Source organism: Solanum stenotomum, chromosome 5 (assembly GCF_019186545.1).
Source record: "Solanum stenotomum isolate F172 chromosome 5, ASM1918654v1, whole genome shotgun sequence".
Classification (NCBI taxonomy): Eukaryota; Viridiplantae; Streptophyta; class Magnoliopsida; order Solanales; family Solanaceae; genus Solanum; species Solanum stenotomum.
Genome location: NC_064286.1, coordinates 57,935,288 through 57,956,597, shown reverse-complemented (window position 1 = coordinate 57,956,597; position 21,310 = coordinate 57,935,288). Strand labels below are relative to the sequence as shown.

The window sequence follows — 21,310 nt, the reverse complement described above, 5'->3', positions numbered from 1 at the left end:
TTAGCTGATATCCTTACCAAAGCACTTACTGGATTAAACATTCTACTCTTTTGGACAAGTTGGCTTCTATTACTTCTCCTCCAACTTGAGGGGGGGTATTGAGATTAAGTGGTGTGGATACATTTAGAATTAGTTAATTTTAGTGTAGACGTCATATTAATTAATTGATCGAGTCTGTTAGAATTAGTTAGTTAGCTGTCAAATCACGTGGTAGTTGCTTTCTTTCAGTTAGTTAGGATTTTAGATATTTTTCTCATCCAGTTGTATAAATACCAGTCTGAACTACCATTGTACACAATTAATTCAGAATGCAGAATTTCATTCTTCTTCTCTAATCAAGCTTTATGCTCTCATCATCAATGGAGGTTTCGTGTTCTCAAACCTCTTATCTTAACAGGGGGTTTGAGAATAAAATAAGGGATTTTGAAAAATGTTAGAACTGGTAGGGAATAATGAGAATTATGAAGAAAAAAAAAAGGTATGCATATAGGTAATTTATCCTAAATTTTATTTTTAGTATCAAACTTAATTAAAAAAAATAAAATAGAGTAAAAAAATTATGCAGTGTAGAACCATGCAAAGAAGGTCAATGCGGAGGATTGAAAATAAAAAAAATTATTATGCTAGGCGAGAATGACAAGACGGATTAAAATTTTTACAGATTAAACTCAACCCACTCCGGCCCACAACGTACCGCCCATTGCCATCCTTGCGTAGAAGCAAAAGCAAAGAAGTCACTAATTGTTCCTCACATGGGAATGCGATGGACTGCAATAAGTAGGTGACCGACAGGAGATTTTGATTGTATAATGCTTCTTCAAGGACCATACAAAACGTTTTTCAAATAGGCTTGCTTTTAAAACAATATACTACTTTCCGCTTTAATTTATGTGATATTATTTGACTTGACACAAAAAAGAAAAAAAGAAAATTGAAAGAAAAATCAATATATTTTGATCACTTAAAAAATAAATTTAAAAAAATGACTTTTTTCAAATCTTTCGTGTATAAGAATAAAAGTTTCTTATAAAAATGATATAAAATTAAAAAATTGAAATTATAAGCGACCTGAAAAATCAATCGTCTCATGCCATGCTTGAGCATCTAAACTCGTGTAACTTTTTTGTCAGCTGTTTGGAAGTCAAGTATCTAAACTCCAAAGTGAAAAGAAATTAAAATAAATATTTTACAAAGTAAGAAATAAAAATAATTAAATATATACTTATATACTATAAGTTTTAATATCAATAAAAATGTGTACTAACTAATTATAAAGTTATCAATAAAAAAATGACATGTGTCTAATTTGTGCACTTATCACTTGCCTTCAAGAGAGTGTGCACACTATTTATGTCATAGCAGCGTTTGTGGTGTATTTATTCCTTTTTAAATTAGTTTAGGAGGGTAATAGGACCCTAGTAAAGTTTAGAGGTGTCTATGAGATTTTGATCACAAGTCTAGGAGGGTACTTCTACCTTATCCCAAAAAAATTTAGATATATTAAAAAACTATACGAAAAATACTATAAATTGCAATTTTTGCATATCAATATGACAAAAAAATTACATTGTAAAATGTTAGTCAAAATTCTTATAATTTTACTCTAAAAAAGGAAACCATGACAATTAAAAATGAACGGAGGAAGTAATAGTTTTGAAGGTGTTTGAAAGGGTTATAAAGTGTTTTTAATATCCATTTTTAGGCTAATTTTTTTTTAAAATAAGTCAAAAGTACGATATTATCTACTTATAACTTTTAACTTTTGACTTATAAATTACTCTTTATAAGCCTATCCAAACAAGCCCTAAATATGATCAACCGTCCACTTGCTTTATGTCACAAGAAAGATCACTAATCGTATGTTAAAAGAGAACAAAATAATTATACATATATAGACGTACTTACCTTATAAAGCTTTCTCCATTAATATTAAAAAATATATTTGGTTTATCTGAATTCGGGTCGAATTATCCAGATTAAATAAGTTAAATCTTGATCCGTAAGCACAATCAAGTTATTAACATTAATCCTTGCTATTGATAACTAAGATGTAGATAATATCTTTTTAAGAAACATATGTTGACGGTTAAAATAACTATTTATAAATTCTTATAATATAGTAATCTCAATTTTGTACTAGCTAGTTAGTAGATGGTAAAATAATTTCAATACATTGATATTTTTTTTAAAATCAAGTTTATTTTGAAGTGAGAAATTATTTAATCCACTCTTTACAAGAAATTAATCAATTCTAGAAAATTCTATAAGACTCCATTTATCATTTATTAAATTATCTAAGTCGTCATCAAATTGAAATTCAACATTGAAGTTGAAATTTTTATGATAAAAAGTTAATTTTGTAATAATAAATTAGTCAAGGGGGTCTAGAAACAAACGTAAACACCACGATTGGTGACCACTGACCAGTGATCTGTGTGGAACTCATGAAGTCTCTTACCAAAGACTTTATAATGCGTGTTTAGTACGATAGACTTTTTTTTCGCAAATTGATTGTACATTATTCACCATCCAATAATAGTTGTCCACTATTGACTTAACACACTCCTTAAGAAATAATATATAGTAGGGGTAAGTATTACGATATTATCCTTTGACTTTATTAAATTTAATATTTTGAGAAATGTGTTAGATGATAAATAGGGAGTATTTAATAGCAAGAGTAAAATAGACACAAAAGGTAAATTATGTACTCCCTCCATTCCATATTAATTTAATTTTTGAGGTGTTTCACACCCTTTAAGAAAAGTAGATTAAGACATAAATTGAACATAGTTTTCCATTTTTACCCTTATTAATTATTGTCAAATTTATGATTAAAATAACTAAATATTAATTAATTACTAATTCCAATACTAACTAATGAAGGGTAAAATTGGAAGAACATTCTAAAAGTAGTCTTGAAAACTGAACAATTAAGTTAATTTGAAAAATAGAAAATGCCTCAAAAATTAAATTAATATGGAATGGAGGGAGTATTAATTTTCTAAATTGGACAAGTATTATTGAACAACATAACTATTTTTAATATAACGAATAACTATTATTGAACGGAGGGAATATTTTTATGTGCATATATTAAACATCCTTCGCACAATATTCGACTTTGCACAGATTTTTAGGTGGGGGTATATCATTTTTCTTTTACTAATTAATGTACTCAAACACTTGGACATGATTATCAATTCTTTTTACTTCAAAATGTTGCCAAAATATAATTTAATTTTCCTTGCCAAAATATAATTTAATTTTCCTAACTTTATCATAAATCATTCAGTAATAGATGTTTTTCCAAAATTTATTGTTTGCTTACCAAAGAAAAAATATTTTCTTAACCCAAAATATAAAATATATTTTTTTGAAAAAAACATTTGTTTATTAGGATGTTGAAGTGGGTTTCAAGGAAAGTATGGTTGCGAATAAAATAATCAACATTAGCGTCCAACGACTCCCACCTAAATCATCACATTATTCTTTTCTTCTAAAGTCATCCTTCCCTCTTTCTATAAATATTTACTTACAATACATAAATTTTGGAGAAATCAAAAACACAAAACCAAAACATGGCAAAGCTAAACTCAATTTTATTGTATTGCTCTATTGCTATTGTCATATTATCATCAATTCCATTAGCTCATTGCAATATTGCTCAAGGTCCTAAAGCAGTTGAAAATTGGTTCCAAAAACTTTCACATGCAAAACCAAAAGTAACCAAACTTCATTTCTATTTTCACGATATAACTGCTGGTAAAAATCCAACAGCAATACCAATTGCCCAGGCAAATTCTACGTCTCATTCGCCTACGGCGTTTGGCACGCTAGCGATATTAGACGATCGATTGACAACGGGACCAGAACTTAATTCAACGACTATTGGTCGAGCTCAAGGAATTGTTGGTGTATCTTCTCTTGAGGAATTTAGTTTGTTGATGAGTTTGAATTTTGTGTTTACTCATGGGAAATATAATGGTAGTACACTTAGTCTACTTGGACGTAACCCTGTTTTGAATGAATATCGAGAGATGCCAATTGTTGGTGGTTCTGGTGTTTTCAGGCTAGCTCGTGGTGTTGCAACCGCGAAAACACATACTTTAAGTAAGAATGGTGATGCTATTGTTGAGTATAATATTGTAGTTTTGCATTATTGAGTTAAGATTATATGTTGGGACGGCCGAATTGCTAATTTTATTTTGATTTCTTTTTTTTTCCTCATATGTACGTTCTTTTTTCGTTTTCCCATTCTAATGTTCGTGTAATTTGATAGCAATGTTGAGTTAAAAAAGTTTCATGATCATGCGAGAAACAAATATAGTTGTGACAACAATTTCTACTTTTTTTTGTCAAAGTTAAGTCATTTTTTTTATAATTGAAAATAACTTAACTTTAAAATTCACCTTTTATCATTAATAAAATGATCTACAATCACACAAATGTCTAAAGTTTATTTCAGATTACAAATTTCACAAGTCTTTAAAAAAAAACATGATATCAAGTCGAACGATTTCTTTTTTTTCTTAAACTTAATGTCAAGTCAAATGATATCACATAAATTGAAACTGAAGAATTATTATTTTGTGAAATAGTAGTATTATTCATCAAATATAACTTCTTAGAACCTTCAACGATAATTTTTCCACACCTAATTGTCAAATGTTTTAAAAGTAAAAAATCGAACTCGAAAAGGTGATTCTACTTTTGCAAAAGTCCTCTCATAACTCATAATTGTGACCTCAACTATTGTTTTAATGTTCATATTTTAGTATACACACTTTCTTTATGGCCAAGTATTATAATGAGTCTCACATTGAAAGACAACAAGTCTACATACTATAAATTTTTAATATAAGTTTTGTATAGTCACGCAATAAGCTTCTGTAATATACTAAGATAAAGTAAGATTTGATCTATACACAATATAATTTTTTAACGAAGAAATAATGTTTGGGTGACCACTATGAAACTATCGTAGCTTTTCCCAGCAAAAGGTTATGATTCGATAGAATTTAGTTGCTTTAGTTTAAATTTTATATTTGCACTACAAATATTAAATTTATAATTTAGCTATTACCACTTATATTGCTATTTTAGAATTTAGAACCTAGAATGTTTAAATGCCTATATATATTTGTGATAGAGAAATATTAATGTATCAGATTATTTTTATGATCTGCATTAAGATAATATAAAGAATGACTATATTTGATACGAGTTGTTTTTGTGGTGGACAAGATGAGAATAACGAGGTTGAGATAGTTCGGATATACGAAGAGGAGATACACAAAGTCTCTAGTGAGAAGGTGTGAGAAAGATAGATAATATTAAATATATTGAGGAGAGATGATTAGATAGGCTAAAGGATGATTTGTCAATGGATAGGGCGGACTCTATAGGTCATGGCGTAGAATATCGTTGAGCTATCTAGCCAAATAATTGAAACCTCGCAGGCTAGGAATTTTATATTTTATGGTGATTTGTGTGAATTATTAATTTTTTTGTCAATATATGCAAATATTGTAGTCTGAAATAGAATTTTATAACTTATCACGACTTCTACATCTTTTTCATTCAACTTTAAAATAGTTTGAAATTGAATTTGATGTAGTGTGAAATGGAGGATTTAGTACATGTGTTCGTTGTAGTTTGATGGATTGTTGCTGGAACTTGCAGATTAGTGTAATGCATATTAATTATTTAGAGTTTACAGACAATACATATATACCTGAGCTGTATAGGATATATGTCTTTTCACGTACGAGGATTGTGGTGGAGTGATAAGTACTTTATCTAATCAAAAGTTTCGTATTCGAGTCTCCTTGAGTATGAAATAGCCTTTGTTAGGAAGTGCAGACTCTATTGTTTACTAGCTAGCTTACATATAACATCTCTGAAATTCACTTATTTTGGAAGAAAATATTTTCTTTTCGTACCAATCACATGCGCCCTAACGAACTTATATATTCTACTAGTCTGAATGTAAAGGAACTAAATATTTTTAATTTCTTAACAACCAACTCCCCACTCACACACCACATATAAATAGCTTGAATCTCATATTTACCCAACTAAAATATGAGTGATTCAAGTAATTAAATATGAATTAAATAGATTCATTTTATTAATATGGACTGAAATTGCCACCAATGCCCCTAACAACTTATATATTCTACTAGTCTGAATGAAAAGGAACAAAATACTTTTATTTTTTTAACAACCAACTTCCCACTCACACACCACATATAAATAATGTATACTCATTCATATCTTTGTATCTACAACTAATTGGACTCTTTCTCAAATAGTTAAGACTTGGAAAAATTAAGAAATGGGAAAAACAAGGTTAGTTGTATTGTTTTTCTTCATAGTTGTTATGGCCATGCCAATGGCTCAAGGTGTTGAATTAGGACCCAAAGCTGTTGAAAAATGGTTCAAGAAACTTCCTCATGCAAAGCAAAAGGTAACTAAATTTCATTTCTATTTTCATGACATAGTTAGTGGGAAAAATCCAACTGCGGTCCAAATAGCCCAGGCAAACATGACTACCTTTGGGTTTGTTGCAATGGTCGACGACCCACTGACGGTTGGACCAGAACCCAACTCGACTATAGTGGGTCGAGCCCAAGGGATTTATGGTTCAGCTGATCAAAATGAGTCTGGCCTTCTCATGAACCTCAACTTTGTGTTTACTACTGGCAAGTATAATGGTAGCACGCTGAGTGTACTTGGTCGGAACCCAATATTTCACAAGTATCGTGAGATGCCTATCGTTGGTGGTTCTGGAGTTTTTCGATTGGCTCAGGGAATCGCCACCGCCAAAACCTATTGGATCAATATGACTAGTGGGGATGCTATTGTTGAGTATAATGTTATGGTCCTGCATTACTCACATTAATTTAATTATTTAAAGCTGTGCTTGTTGGTGTTCATTTGTAATATTTCTCTACTTTCTGTTAAGGATTAAGATGTATGAGTTTTGAACAATGAAATAAGACATTTAAAGATGTTTAGGATTGTACGTACATATTGCTAACTTTCTTGGACATGTTTAATGTTTTGAATAATGTAAATAGTTTTATAGTCAATGAATTGAGATTATATAAAATAAATTAAATTTCTAAATTAAGCTATGTTATCTCATGTATTCAGGTTAGTCAAAAAATATAGGAACAGAAAAAAGATGAAATTGACAGAATGATTTTTAATCCGAGTCCACAGAAATCACTGTGTTCCCTTAAGAAATTAATCCCCTCACTGTACCCGAGGTTGCAGATTAATTCCTCCCAAGATAAAACGGATTAACCTGTTAAAGAAGTAGCGGTACCTCAAACTTCAATAACTTCAGCGAACGCAAGAACAACAACAAGAGCACACACAGACTCAGTCGATCAACAATTTTATTTATGTAAGAAAATGTATGCAGAGAGGAAAAATTTCAGTGTTTGAAAAAACGAAAAAGACCTCTTATTTATAGCCATTTGCAGCAAGGAACGCGTCTGTTCAGAAAATCTGTTCAGACCCCTTTTTTTCAGAACATTGTGTCCTTTGGGAAAAGTAACGACTTTTCGGAAGGATTACCGTTTGGGAAAAGTAACGACTTTTTGGAAGGATTACCGTTACACGTGAATTTCAAATAAATTCAGTTGCGCCAAATTAATTATGTTATTTAATTAACATTCTGAATTAATTTATAAGAGAAAGGAAATGATTTAACAAGATTGATTAATTAAATTTTGTCCAAAAATATTATCAATCAAATCATTTGCCGAAGCCGAGGCCGAGCGAGCGACGACGACGGCGCGAGGGACACCTTCTTCTTAACCCTTTAAGAACTAAAGAAAGTGTTTCCTAATATAATGACAACAATTTCCTTTCTTTTACCGATATGGTAAAAATGACCTTTCATTTGCACTTTTGCAATGATGACTTTTCATTTTCCCTCCAAAATTGATTTCCCCACTTTCATTGGTTCTTCCACTTTCCATTTTTTCTTTTTATTTCCCATTCACACCTTGCTAAACCCAACAAGCTATGTACTGATAAATGAACACAAAAAGTCGATAAACATAAAAGATAAAAAAAATTGCAATAGTTTAGTTGATTTGCCACCTAAACTTTACGGATTTGTAAAACCTTAATTTAGCACGTCAATATTATACCGATCGATTCTTTCGATAACTGTAATGGTATTGAAGGATATAAAAATATCTTCAAAAGATGCGTCAATAACAAATACTCTCTCTTTCTTATTATTTTGGTGTTTGTTTTATTTCTTGCAACGAAGTAAAATTGACCACCTAGCTAACTAACCAAATTAAATGGGATGACATCCACTTTCTTGTCAAATTAAATCTTGATTGAGAAGTTGTTTCTACAAAGAAATATTTTAACTTTTGAAAAAGAAAAATTACTTTAATTTTTTTTAACTTGACATGTTTTATTATATATATATTCAAACTAATATTATTTTTAATCACTATATCTTATATTTGATTACTTGGAACAGGTTCAAGAAGGTGTGATGCACACGTTGTCATATGANGGGTTAAGTAAAGTAGCAGTTAAATAAAGAAAAAAATATTTTTAAAATTTTTCAATCATACCTTCAATTGCAACTCTAAATTTTTCAATTTTTTTGTATTTAGAAAATTGAATTGTAATAGCACAAATATTTATTAATACTGATGAAATAGTAGGTTAATAAATTCCAAAAAACATGGTTGTAGCATCATAAAAAGTCTTAAAAATTCTAATAGTTCATTAGTTTCTTCCCAATTTTCTTCACAAATTCTATCTAATGGGTTAGCATTATGAGCATTAAACACCATTTGTGTGGGTACTTTATATTCGTAAGCAACTGAAAGCATTTCGTAAAAAGAATTTCACCTTGTTTTAATATGTCCTGAAATTTTTCTTGGTGGAAAATCACATAGTACACAACGCTCATTAAATTCTCTAATTCTAGCAGCTCTATGAGCATAAAAAATCCAGGCAACAGCATATTCAATTTTCATACAACCACAATCAAATAATGAAATACCATCTTGTACAACTGAGTTTAATACATGTGCAACACATCTAACATAAAAAGCATTAACATCAATTGGACATAATCTAGTTTTTAACATACTAGCAGCGTTTGTATTATTAGATGCATTATCTAATGCGACAGACATTACTTTATCTATAAGCATGTAATAATCCAAAACACTCAAAATATTTAAAGCTAAATATGCACCAGTTTTTTCTCTACACATTCTTTATAACTTAAGATTTTTTTTTGCAAATTCCAGTTATGATCAATCCAATGTGTTGTAATAGTTAACTAATCATGTTCATTGACACTATGACCCATGTCCGAAGTTATAGACACTTTACAATCTAATATGCTAAACAAACAACGAAGATATTGACAATATTTACCTTGATTACAAAAAAACATTAGCTTTAACAGTATTTCTTGAAAAACCTTTAAAAGAAGGATAATAAGTTTGTTGAATATATTCAATAAAACCGGGATGTGAAGGAAAACTATAAGGCAAACCACAAACAGAAACCATTTTAGCTAAATTTTCGTGATCTCTTTCCTTATTATATTTTCGTTGTGTTAGTGGACCACTGGGGTTAGAAGGATCTAATGTTCCTTGAACCATGTTAGAAGCCCCTACCAATTCATTAACATTAATATCAACATCATTAACTGGAATTCCTTTTTTTCTATCGGCTAATTCTTTAGCTTCTTTATATTGAATCGGCACACAAGATAACAAAATGTTTAAGCCCCCCGTCCCACCTTGACCTCCACCTTGTTTATGTTTAAAATGTTGCTTACACTTATTACAAATAGCAATAGAGTTTTCCTTATCAAAAGTCATAAATTGTCACACAACAGAAGTTTTAGGGTTGTGACACCCAAATTTGACCCTCCACAATATAAATTAATCATCTAGCTTCTTCAATTTCAAATGATTTAAAATAGTTAGTTTTATAAAATTTCAAAAAAATAAATAGATATTGTTTGCAAGTTATTTTAAATAGTTAGTGTCATTTTTATAATTTTTAAATAATATATGTGTTTTATAATTATGTATATGATTAATATATTTTAAGAATATTCAAAAATCATCTCAAAAAGATTATTTTTTTTGCTTTAATTAAGTATTTGTTTGATTAGTTTAAGTTATGTTTATATTTTTTGAGTAAATTTGTTTACAAGTAAATTAATTATTTTATTTCGTTAAGTTTAAGAAGCTCAGTAGTACGAAAACACAAGGGCTGAAAATTGAAAACAAGTCTCAGAAAGCTGAAAAAAAGGCTGAGATACAGCCTGTACACATATTGTATACGGCATTATACACTCGTTATACAGCGAATTACAAGGTCAAAAATGCAAAAATACAGAGATGAAGTAAAATACTAGTGTTCGGAGTAATAAATACATCAAAAGGGCCGATATACATGCTGATATACACTGATGTACATCAGGTATATACAAAAACGGGATTGAGTAAAAGCCCCAAAAATTGCAGCGAAATTTGCCCAAAAAGGAGGGCCAAATTCAATCTCTCCTTTACTCTTTAATTATTTAATTGTGATTACTTATTGTTTGTTGTTTAACTCTAACTTTAGAATTTTTAATTAACTTAATTAGATTTCCCAAAAGATGAGTTATTTTTTTTGTGTTGGTTTGCTTTAAATACTTTTTTTGTGTTGAGACAATTTATTTTATTAATTAAATATTGGTCAAATTTTACATCCTCAATTAAGTTAAATCGTTTGTTCTTAAAAAATGTGTTACTTAACGCTTCTTCACACATTTTTACTCATTCTAAAATTGTTTTAATTAACTATTTTTCTTCAATAAACTTTTAAAAAAATGACTTTCTTTTATTTTGTCACTTTCTCAAAAAGTTAGTCAAAACTCTTATTCTTCAATTAATTAAAAATGGTTTTCATGCTTAAATTTACCAATTGAGTTTAAATCATTATTTTTTTAAAAAATGAGTCAAGCAAATCCTAATTAATCTAGTTTTGTTAAAATTCTATTCACATGCAATTTAATTCAAATGTTTCATTTTTGGGTTCCTTTCTCTAAAAAAATAAATATAATAAAAATAAAAATAAAAATAAATAAAAATGCGTCATATATTTAACTATTTTCTCAAAGTTAATCAAATATATTATAAGTTATTATTTTTTATTTTAAATCATTTTCTCAAAGAATTAGTCAAAAAATTATTTTATTCAAGTCACAGGTCAACCGCATGTTAGCGGGCACTTCGAATGCTTAAACCCTTCTCGAAGTGTAAATTGAACCCCGAACCCTTTTTGGTATTTTCAAATGAGTTTTTCTATTTACATCTTTGAAAATTATAAGTTTTCTTGATTTCTTTAAAAAAATTAAGTGGCAACTCTTTTCTAAGTATTTTTCTCAAATTGCTTTATACTTAGAACATTTCAAAAAGTGATTTTTCTAAAGATAGGAAAATTACGGCACAACAAGGGTGTTGATACTTCACCTTCTCCCTTGTAGGAGGTATATGGGGTGGGAGTCCACAATTTTGCTCCGTTGAATTTGTAGTTTCATTTGGAACTTCTGTCACTGGACTAATAGGTATATCTTCTAATTCATCTTCTCCCGAATCAACTTCTACTTCTTCACCTTAATTTTCATCAAGATTAGGATTAATATTACCATAACGTCGTTCTAAAATTTCATGATCGAGTTGAACATTTGAATCAATATCATAAGAAGTTTCATCAACATAAAATAGAATCATTTGTATTAAATCTAATTCTAGACATTGATTTAGAAGAAGTACCACCACATTTACTCTTATTTTTTTCCTTACTATTTTTTTTATTAAAATTAAATAATTTACTAATGTCACTTGGTTCTTTCTCTTTTCCTTTATCGGTATCTTTTTTGCTAGAACTCATATTTAATTATATGTAAAGTGTAATATAAAAATAATAATAACACAAAAATTAATGACGAAAAATAAAATATAAATATTATGAAACTAATGTACCAAACGTCTGCGTTAATAGTAGACGTTATAACCGATTCTTGAAGCTTGTAGTTTGTTGTAACTTGTAATTTGGAACTCCAATACTTGATAGCAAATATGAGAATTATATATATTATGATATAATATGAAAATTTAGAATTGAAATATATGAATTATGATATAATATGAAAATTTAGAATTGAAATATATGAATTATGATATAATATGAAACTTAAATGGAATAAAAAATTAAGACTTAAGATTGAAAGGATATAGAAAATAGATGATTTTGAAAGAAATAATAAGGGACAGAGGGGTATTTATAATATTAAAAATGGGTTAAAGTGTATTTATGATAACTTGAAGGTTTAAATAAAAGTATTAAAAGTAGGGGGGTGATAGGAGGTGTTGGGGAAGTGAAAAAGGTGAATAAATCCGTTGGGAGGGACCACTAGTCGTTGCCCCAAGGGATATAATTCAAAAAATAAAAAAAATATGGGATCCCGCGAAACCGGCCGGTTCAGCCAAGCCGGGTCAATCGGGACCAAAGGGTGAACCGGCTCCTAATCGGTCCGCTATCCCGAAGTCCCTCCAACCCTCGAAATCATACGGGATGGGGTCCGGCCAGACGAGTCTCGAGCCGGTCACGGGCCGACCCATTCCCCTTGCCAGCCCTAGATACAGTACATGTTTTCTTACGCGTAACTGGTTCCAAATATATTGTATCATCTACAACTTAATCAACAACATTATTTTTAATCGTATCCACAATTTCTTCTAAGCTTTGGACCTCTGAATATGTATCATTTTCACCTGGATAATCCAATAGGTTATTGCCGTCCCTTTTATTGCGGTAGCTGAGATCATTAATCATGACCTCAAGTTCATGAATGACGTTTTCACAAGTGGGTTCATTCAAATTCTTTGAGATTTCATCCTCCGAACAAATTTTGTAGTGTCGACAACAATTTGTTGTTGTCTCTTGTTGAACACTTGTCGTCCAATCTGAAATTGTAAAATCGATAGCATCCAAAAGATTAATTTTCCGTGGATCGACTTCATGTCTCACTTCATAGCCTTCTAATATTCTACGACAATATCGGTTGTGATAATATATATAAGCATCACAAGGCTGAATCTCAAACACTCTATAAATTAATAATTATTAATTTATTGATTAAAAAATATCTTTACAAATTAATAATATTTCATGGTCCCGACTATATTAATTTAGAGAGGTTTTACTGTACATTGATATTCAGAAAAATTTAAGTTTATTTTGAAGTGAAAAATTATTTAACCCACTCTGTAGATGAAATTAATCAATTCTTGAGAACTCTATAAGGCTTCATTTTTTAAACTATCAAAGTCGACATCAAATTGCTCATTACCATATATTGTATGATTATTATAAAACTAGATATAGGAGTTTGTGCCAACAGGGGCTCAATATGTCTCAATTTATACGACATGGATGAAATTTGAAAATTTTATATATTTTTTGACATATATGAGCATGATGATAATTATAAAGTAAAAAGGTATTTTTGTTATAATTATATTAATGACGATTCAGATGACATTGAGGTCAAGGTATATAGTCTAAAAAGTGAATTTTGAACTAGTTTCGATTATTGTAGGAAGATATTATTTATCGAAAAACTTGATAATGGGGATACATTAAGTTATGTTCCAGGCTTGTTCGTGGATGGGATGCTTCATTGGCATATGAGCAGGATGTAATGACTAGGTTTCGTCGTTATAAAAAAGCCAATGGGGAAAAATTTTGGATCGGAAAATTTATTCGTAGTAATTTGAAATTTCTCAACCTAGTCCAGATTTAGACGAAATCGGAGTCTTTAAGGTGTAGGAAAATCTGGTAACAATCGGATGAATTATTTATGATTTTGATTACATGGGTAATTGGACAAGTTGTTAAGGAACCCGTATGACTTTACGTAATTGAATTCGCGTGAGTAGAACTCCCGGAATCGGTCTTAGCATGAACGATATTTTCTGAGAGTCGTTGGTTAAAGGTGGGGGTCTTGGAATTATTAAAATATCTCAGTGGTTCCGTGCAAGCCGCTGGGGAGGGATTTCTATAGCTAGGGCGGGGCCGTTGTAACGGGGTGAGGATCGTCGTGGTGGGTTCGATGTGACTTAAGGTCGAAAATAAACCCCAAAACGATATTATTCTACACTTTTCAATTTTTAGAGCTAAGGAACGAACCTCAGGCGACTCTTGTTAGTTTTTCACTATTCTTGAGGCTAAAGGTAAGCTTTTCACTCCCCAAATCTATTTTTCGATCCGTAGAACGTAATAGAATGGGTAATTATCGCTGGGGAAGGGTTTTGATCTAGATTCTATGGTGGGAAAAGCCTTAGTTGGATACTTGAGATCATGATATGATATAGTGTTGTTAGAATTGTTAGTAATCCGGGTAATTAGCGATTGTTTATTGATTCATGTGTTATTATGATTGTTTGTAGACCAAGAACAAGCGGAACGAATCCGGAAAGGGAAGGATCAAGTTTCTTAGGGTTTCAAGCTTGTTTCGAGGTAGGTGATAGTTGTGTTACTATAATTGTGTGATGTATGTTTGTTCTTGCTTCATTATGATACATATATGTATATGAATGTTGCATTATTCATCTCATTTGTTGTAAATGAGATAGATGAATGATGATTGCCATGAAATCATGACTTAAACGTATGATCTTAAGGATATACTTGTGATTGTAATTGTGGTGTGTTGAATGGATCGGTTGCCTTCCGACATAATTATGGGATCGATTGCCACGTTCCGGCATAATCATTGGATCGGGTACCACGTTTCGATATGCTAACTGTTTTGGGTTTGGTTCCATGAGAGGACCAATGACTTGTCATAATTGTGTATTTTGAAAAATATGAAGTTGTTCGTTGTTCGTAAATATTGATAATATTGTATATGTTCGATATGTGCATGTGATTATATTGTCGTATTGACTTAATGTATGTTACACTTAGTGGGATAGCCGCGTGATCCTACCAGTACATTGTGGTTGTGTACTGATACTGCACTTGCTCATTCTTTGTTGAGTACAGGGCATCTTCAAGTGGCTACTGACAAACCTTGCTTAGAAGATCAGTGATAGTTCGAATTCAAGGGTGAGCCAGTTCTTCCAGGCTGCCATGAGCTCTCCTTTCGTCTATGTTCACATTTCGAACTTAGACTTTCTAGTTAGTTATTTGTTCGTTAGTTTGGGTTATGACCCTTCTTGTTTAGACTTGGTTCATTGTTAGATGTTATGGTACATTGACTTTCAAGTTCTATGTTATTTCTTTCGCATTGTTTAGTTTAATTGTTAGATCTTTTGTTGAAGTTTATGGGAACTTCAGTTTTAAGCTATTGTTCCTATGCCATATCCTTAAATACTTTAGTTTTGGTTTAGTTGCTTGGTTTGGGTTATAGTAATGGTTCTCCCACCGAAGGGTTAGTATGGGTGTTAATCACGACAATCTGGGTTGTGACACAGGTGTCGTGACACAGGAACATCATTTCTTTTGATTTAGCTATTGAGAAATGATATAAGATGGAGAAGTCTTCTTATGAAGTAAGGATAGAATGAATTGTCTATCGGAATGTTGGGAAGTAATTAATTACAGCGAAACTCATTTAGGTGTTTGGGTTATGAAAGAGTATGAAATCAGGGGCGGAGGTACATTTGGACACCCTTTATCAGAAAATTACATCATATATATAAGTAAAATTATATTTTAAATGGTTAAATAAGACACTTTGGACATCCTTAAGCACATGAAAGTTTCTTATCCCAGCGATATCTTTGCCCAACATGAAGGTTTATTAATGCGCTCACGCACGGGTTCGAATCCCAATTGCTGCATTTTGTTTTTACATTTTCAAAAAGCTCCTAATTAATTTCTAACTATAGTTAATAAATCAGTTATGTTTTTAATAATTTAAAATTAATATTATCTATTAAAAATCTTAGTTAGAGACCTAATCATATTTAATAAATATGTTATTTTTTCAACAATTCAAAACTCAGATTATCTATTAGAATAATCTCAAATTAGCGACCTACAACTTAAAAATATAACCAAAAAAAAAACATAGTAAACATTAAATTTTAATCACTTTTTCTTTTCACTAAAATTTTAAATAAAATCTAAAAGTAATTATTTAATTTAAATTTAATAAGCAAATTCTTTTTTTTTTCTATAAAGCTACTAAAGGTGAAAAAGGCTCTATATAGAATTTCTTTTTAGAAAAACTCGTTTGATTTTACTCTTTATTTTGCATATCTTGTTGTTAATTCACCAAAGGTTGGTGAAATCTTGAAGTATAAAAGTGATTTCATTATAAACTGAATTTTCTCTTTCTCTTTTTTTCTTTTTCGTTCACTTCCTATTAAATAAACATGAAAATTCAAGCTAAATATTATGTGGTTTGATTTTTAAAAATTTAGTATATTTTTTAATTTAAAAAAATTAGTTGTTAATGTTACGTTGTTTGCTTTCAAAATTTTTGTGCACCCATCATTAAATTATTATTTTTACCTATGCGATTCTTGGAAACCTTTCGTGAAATTTCTGGCTACGCCACTATATGAAATTAATGAATGTTGGATAAAGTTGTTAACTATCAAGTATCCAAATGGCCAATATGACTTGCATCCACTCCTTTTCATGACACAGGTGAAATGTTGTTTTTGGTTCAATCAAAATTCAGGATATACAATTCAAAAGATGACTCATTCAAATATCCAAATCTTACTAACCATGGAGGCAATCCTGATGCGGAAATCTCTATTGAAAGTCTAATTTTTTTCTTTTTCAACCAGAGGCGTATGCAGGAGGGGGTCACCGGATTCACGTGAACTCATGCTCTCCTCTTGAAATCATATGTAGTAGTCTTGTGTTTTTTTAAAATTATTTAAATATAGATGTGTGAACCCACACTAGACGTATTAAATAATGCAATGATAATTGGATGCACCTCTCCGAGTGAGGTTAAATATTTGAATCTTACATCTATCTTGTTGTATGTTTTCTTTCTAAAATTAGGTAACACCTCTCTTAGTGGTAATTGGTAGCACTTTATCTATAGAGCTTTAATCTCTCAAAATTTTCAAGCTTGTCATATTGGAAATTCCTAATTTTTTTAGCATTGTAGTTATTTTATATAATTAAACCAAATGTGCATATTAAAACTAGAAATACTGGATGATATAACATACAATCAATGTGTTCAATCGATCTCAACACCTCCGGCGCAATATACATATATATATATATATATATACACTATTCAATAGATAAGAATTAATTTTGGACCTATAATTTTACAAATTTAATGATTTTTAGTGATAAGAACCTAAAATGTCAAACCGATCAAATTTATATCTTAAATCCACCTTTTCGTAAAAATTCACCTATCATGTCAAAATTCTAGATACGCCTATGTTTTCAGTGGAAGGGACAGAGAATCCATAGAAAGCAAGGAAGAAAAAGCTTAAGATCAAAACAATCGAGTTGCAAATAAATTGTAAGAGTAATTGAAACAACACCCCCTATTAGAATAACACAATTGTCAATGTCATCTCCAAACCATGGAGGTAGTACTACTAGTTAAATCACTTCTTACAGAACTAAACCTTTTTCTGTATGTACATATAAGCTCAATTGAACAATGCTTAGATATTGGAAAATCACATTGCTATTACTCAAAAAAAAAAAGCAAGAAATATATAGCAACACAAAATGTAAAGAGAGTGTAGACTTGTGTGGGCAACAGTAAAGGCCCAGAGCTTCACACAAAGAGCAGCAGCATTGCTGTTTGACAGAGAGCGCCTCGGAGGCATGACATGTAGGGGTGGCAAAATCAAACCCGACCCAATCCATATAGGTTTGGGTTGGTTACTGACCCGTTCATTTGTTAGTTCAACCCATTTCAACTCAACCCATTAAAAATTGAGTTGATATCTAACCCAAATTGATTTTTGAGAAATCTTGTCAAAATATTTTTTTAAAAAAACCATTTTCTTTATATTAGATGTTATATATGTTGGGTTATGAAGCGAGATTAGGGCATTATGCGGAAGCTTACAATTGCAAATAATATGATTGATAAATTAGATGACAAAAACTTATACTAAAAACTAATATTATTATATAAAAACTAATATAAAGAAAAAATATTAAAATTGTTGAGAGATTAAATCTCTCCGTAAACAAAACTCACTAAACAACTACATTGTGGATTCTATTGTTTTTTTTGTTAGAAGAAACAAACCTATATTTATAGAGTCCTAAAACCTTTCCTACTAGAAAAGAAGTCCTAAAAGGAGAGAATAAACCAAATATAAAATAATATTATATTTTCCTTTCAAGAAAAGTAAAAACATTTATGGTAATGTTTTGTTTTTTCTTTAAGGAAAAATAAATCTTAAATTATGGTAAGAAAATCAGGGCAAAACCTTAACAAATCTCCCCTTTTGGCTGGATTTTCTTGACACAGCTTGATCTGTCTTCTTCATTGCATGATAATCTTGTTCTTCACAAAATCTTCATCACTGTTGCTTGCCATGGTTAAAAATAAAGTTTAAAACATATGGGTTAAAAATGGGTTAAAAATATATATTTTTTTTAAAAAAAAAATTGCAGCAACAGGAATGTTGAAAATATGGTTGAAACTTCTTCTCCACATGTAGCTCGACAAAAATCTTCATTATCATCAAATTTGTTGCAAATTGATTTGAAACCACTTGAACCTTTCTTCAACCTCGTTGAACCAAAGGATCATCGGACCATGGGATCGTTGGACCATGTGCTCTGATATCACTTGTTGGGTTATGAAGCGAGATTAAGGCATTATGCGGAAGCTTACAATTGCAAATAATATGATTGATAAATTAGATGACAAAAACTTATACTAAAAACTAATATTATTATATAAAAACTAATAAAAAGAAAAAATATTAAAATTGTTGAGAGATTAAATCTCCCCATAAACAAAACTCACTAAACAACTACATTGTGGATTCTATTGTTTTTTTTTGTTAGAAGAAACAAACTTATATTTATAGAGTCCTAAAACCTTTCCTACTAGAAAAGAAGTCCTAAAAGGAGAGAATAAATCAAATATAAAATAATATTATATTTTCCTTTCAAGAAAAGTAAAAACATTTATGGTAATGTTTTGTTTTTTCTTTAAGAAAAAATAAATCTTAAATTATGGTAAGAAAATCAGGGCAAAACCCTAACAATATATAGTAGTCTTATCTATCTATATATAAAACGGAAAAGGGCCTAAAATACCCTCGAAGTATTGGAAATGGTACACAATTACCCCCCATCCACCTATTGGCCCCCAAATACCCTTCCCATCCACCTTTGGGTTCAAATTTACCCCCTTCATTAACAGATTACAATTTAAAATAATTAAATAATACTTTTAATTACGTGGCACTCAACCATTGGTTATAATTTAATTATTTAATATAATTTTAAATCCATCCATTACCCACCCATTTTAACTTAACCCGCCCCAAATGCTATCAAACCCGCCCCTACTTACCCAATACAAAAAAACCCCATCTAATTAAGAGAATCCTAAAACCCAAATAAACACTTCATTTTCTTCCAATTTTTTCACGATCTACAGAGGGTTTAGAACATCATCCTGATAACTACACTCATCAGTGAAGATCTCAGATTGCAAGGGCATTTTCGTTCACAATCTCGACTTCAACTCAAGTAAGAACTTTTGTGCACTTCGAAATTTCAGTTAGGGTTTAGGTTTTTATTGATTTTACTTGTTTTGAGAATCGATCTCTATTAATGTAAATGTTCCATGTTTTCTATGCTTTTTTGACAATTATTATGGTGATACAATAGTTTGTTTTGTGTTGTCTATTTATGTTAGTGTACTGTGTTACAATATTGATTTCGAGTAGGATTTTTATATTGTTGTCTCAAGTTTCTTTTCTGTCTTTATTCGTTGTCCCTCTCTTTATGTTATAATTCTTTTCGATTTGTGTATCTGTTAGTTTGATTTGCCTTTACAGTTGTTAGGTATGAAATATTTTATTGAATGGTCTATTTTTTGGATTCTAGGTATTGTATTCTATGTTTTTGTGTATGTAAAATTTTACTTTGACGAATGTGGTCCCTATTCCTTTACTCTTGGTAGATTCCTCTGTTTTTTTAAATATTTTGTTGTTGTCTAATAGCCCTTTTCTCTTTCTTTTTTGTCTATAATGTCTTTTTCTTGAAGAATGGTTGACAAGGTGGACCTATTATTCTATTATGGGGGTAGGTGGGTATTGACACCTACTGTTATTTACATTAAAAAATTGACTCATGTTTGGAAGGAGTATGATCCAGATTTATTGTCATATATAGACATATGTGAAGAGTTTCATGAAAAGTTAGATTTTAGTAAGGTCCAACAGCTTCTACTCAAAGGACCTTCTGGGAAGTATTATTTGATTGAGGGGAATTCTGGCATAAGAACAATACAAACAGCACTGTCTGTTAGGTCTGGTGTACTTGAACTGTTTGCTGTAGATGAGGGGGATGATGTTGTTCCAACTATTGACATCAGCCACAATAATGAACCTTACCTAGTCACGATAGATGCTGCTACTGAAGGTGAAACAAGTGAGAAAGAAAATGATGAAAATGAACCTTACCTAGTCACATTAGATGCTGCAACTGAAGGTGAATCAAGTGAGGAAGAAAATGATGAAAATGAACCTTATCCCAGTGACTACAATAGTGAAGAATTGGAATCCTTTAGGTTGGAAAAGAAAAGAGAAGTTAATGATCAACTTGAGAACTTTAAAGAGTTGGAAAAAGGTATGAGCTTTAAGAACCTTGAAGAAGCTAAAAGGGTTGTAAGCTACTACTCAATTGCTAGGAAGGTTGCCCTTAGGGTTGATAAGAGTGACTCTGTTAGAGTTAGATATAAGTGTATTGTTGGTTGTCCTTTTGTGTGTCTGATTTTTGAAGTTAAGAAAGGGCAAGGATTTGAAATTAAGACCTTGCAAACAAAACATACATGTCCAGAAGCATTCAAGAATAGAAGAGCTACTCAACAAGCTCTAGCACACTACTTCAAGAAGAGGGTCCAAAATGATCCTAAGTGCAAAGTGAATGAAATGAGAAAGATTGTAGATGATAACTTTAGGCTTAATATTAGTTATTCAAAAATGAAGAGGGTCAAAAGACTTGTGCTAGAGAAATTAGATGGTAGCTATGTTGATGATTTCAATAAATT

General features: G+C 30.5%; 3 protein-coding genes across 3 annotated transcripts; all 3 read left to right on the top strand.

The window, feature by feature from the left end:
• Nucleotides 1-3,559: 3,559 nt before the first annotated feature.
• LOC125864761 (dirigent protein 22-like) lies at nucleotides 3,560-4,329 on the top strand. Its single transcript, XM_049544830.1, has one exon. It carries the CDS (start codon nucleotides 3,582-3,584, stop codon nucleotides 4,164-4,166), a length of 585 nt encoding a protein of 194 aa, XP_049400787.1. The 5' UTR covers nucleotides 3,560-3,581; the 3' UTR covers nucleotides 4,167-4,329.
• Nucleotides 4,330-6,340: 2,011 nt separating this feature from the next.
• LOC125864767 (dirigent protein 22-like) lies at nucleotides 6,341-6,948 on the top strand. The gene has a single exon (XM_049544837.1). It carries the CDS (start codon nucleotides 6,341-6,343, stop codon nucleotides 6,905-6,907), a length of 567 nt encoding a protein of 188 aa, XP_049400794.1. The 3' UTR covers nucleotides 6,908-6,948.
• Nucleotides 6,949-20,306: 13,358 nt separating this feature from the next.
• LOC125864749 (uncharacterized) lies at nucleotides 20,307-21,299 on the top strand (the record flags this gene model as incomplete). Its single annotated transcript, XM_049544816.1, has 1 exon — nucleotides 20,307-21,299. A coding segment is annotated over exon 1 (993 nt), but the record flags the coding sequence as incomplete, so codon positions are not given.
• Nucleotides 21,300-21,310: the final 11 nt, after the last annotated feature.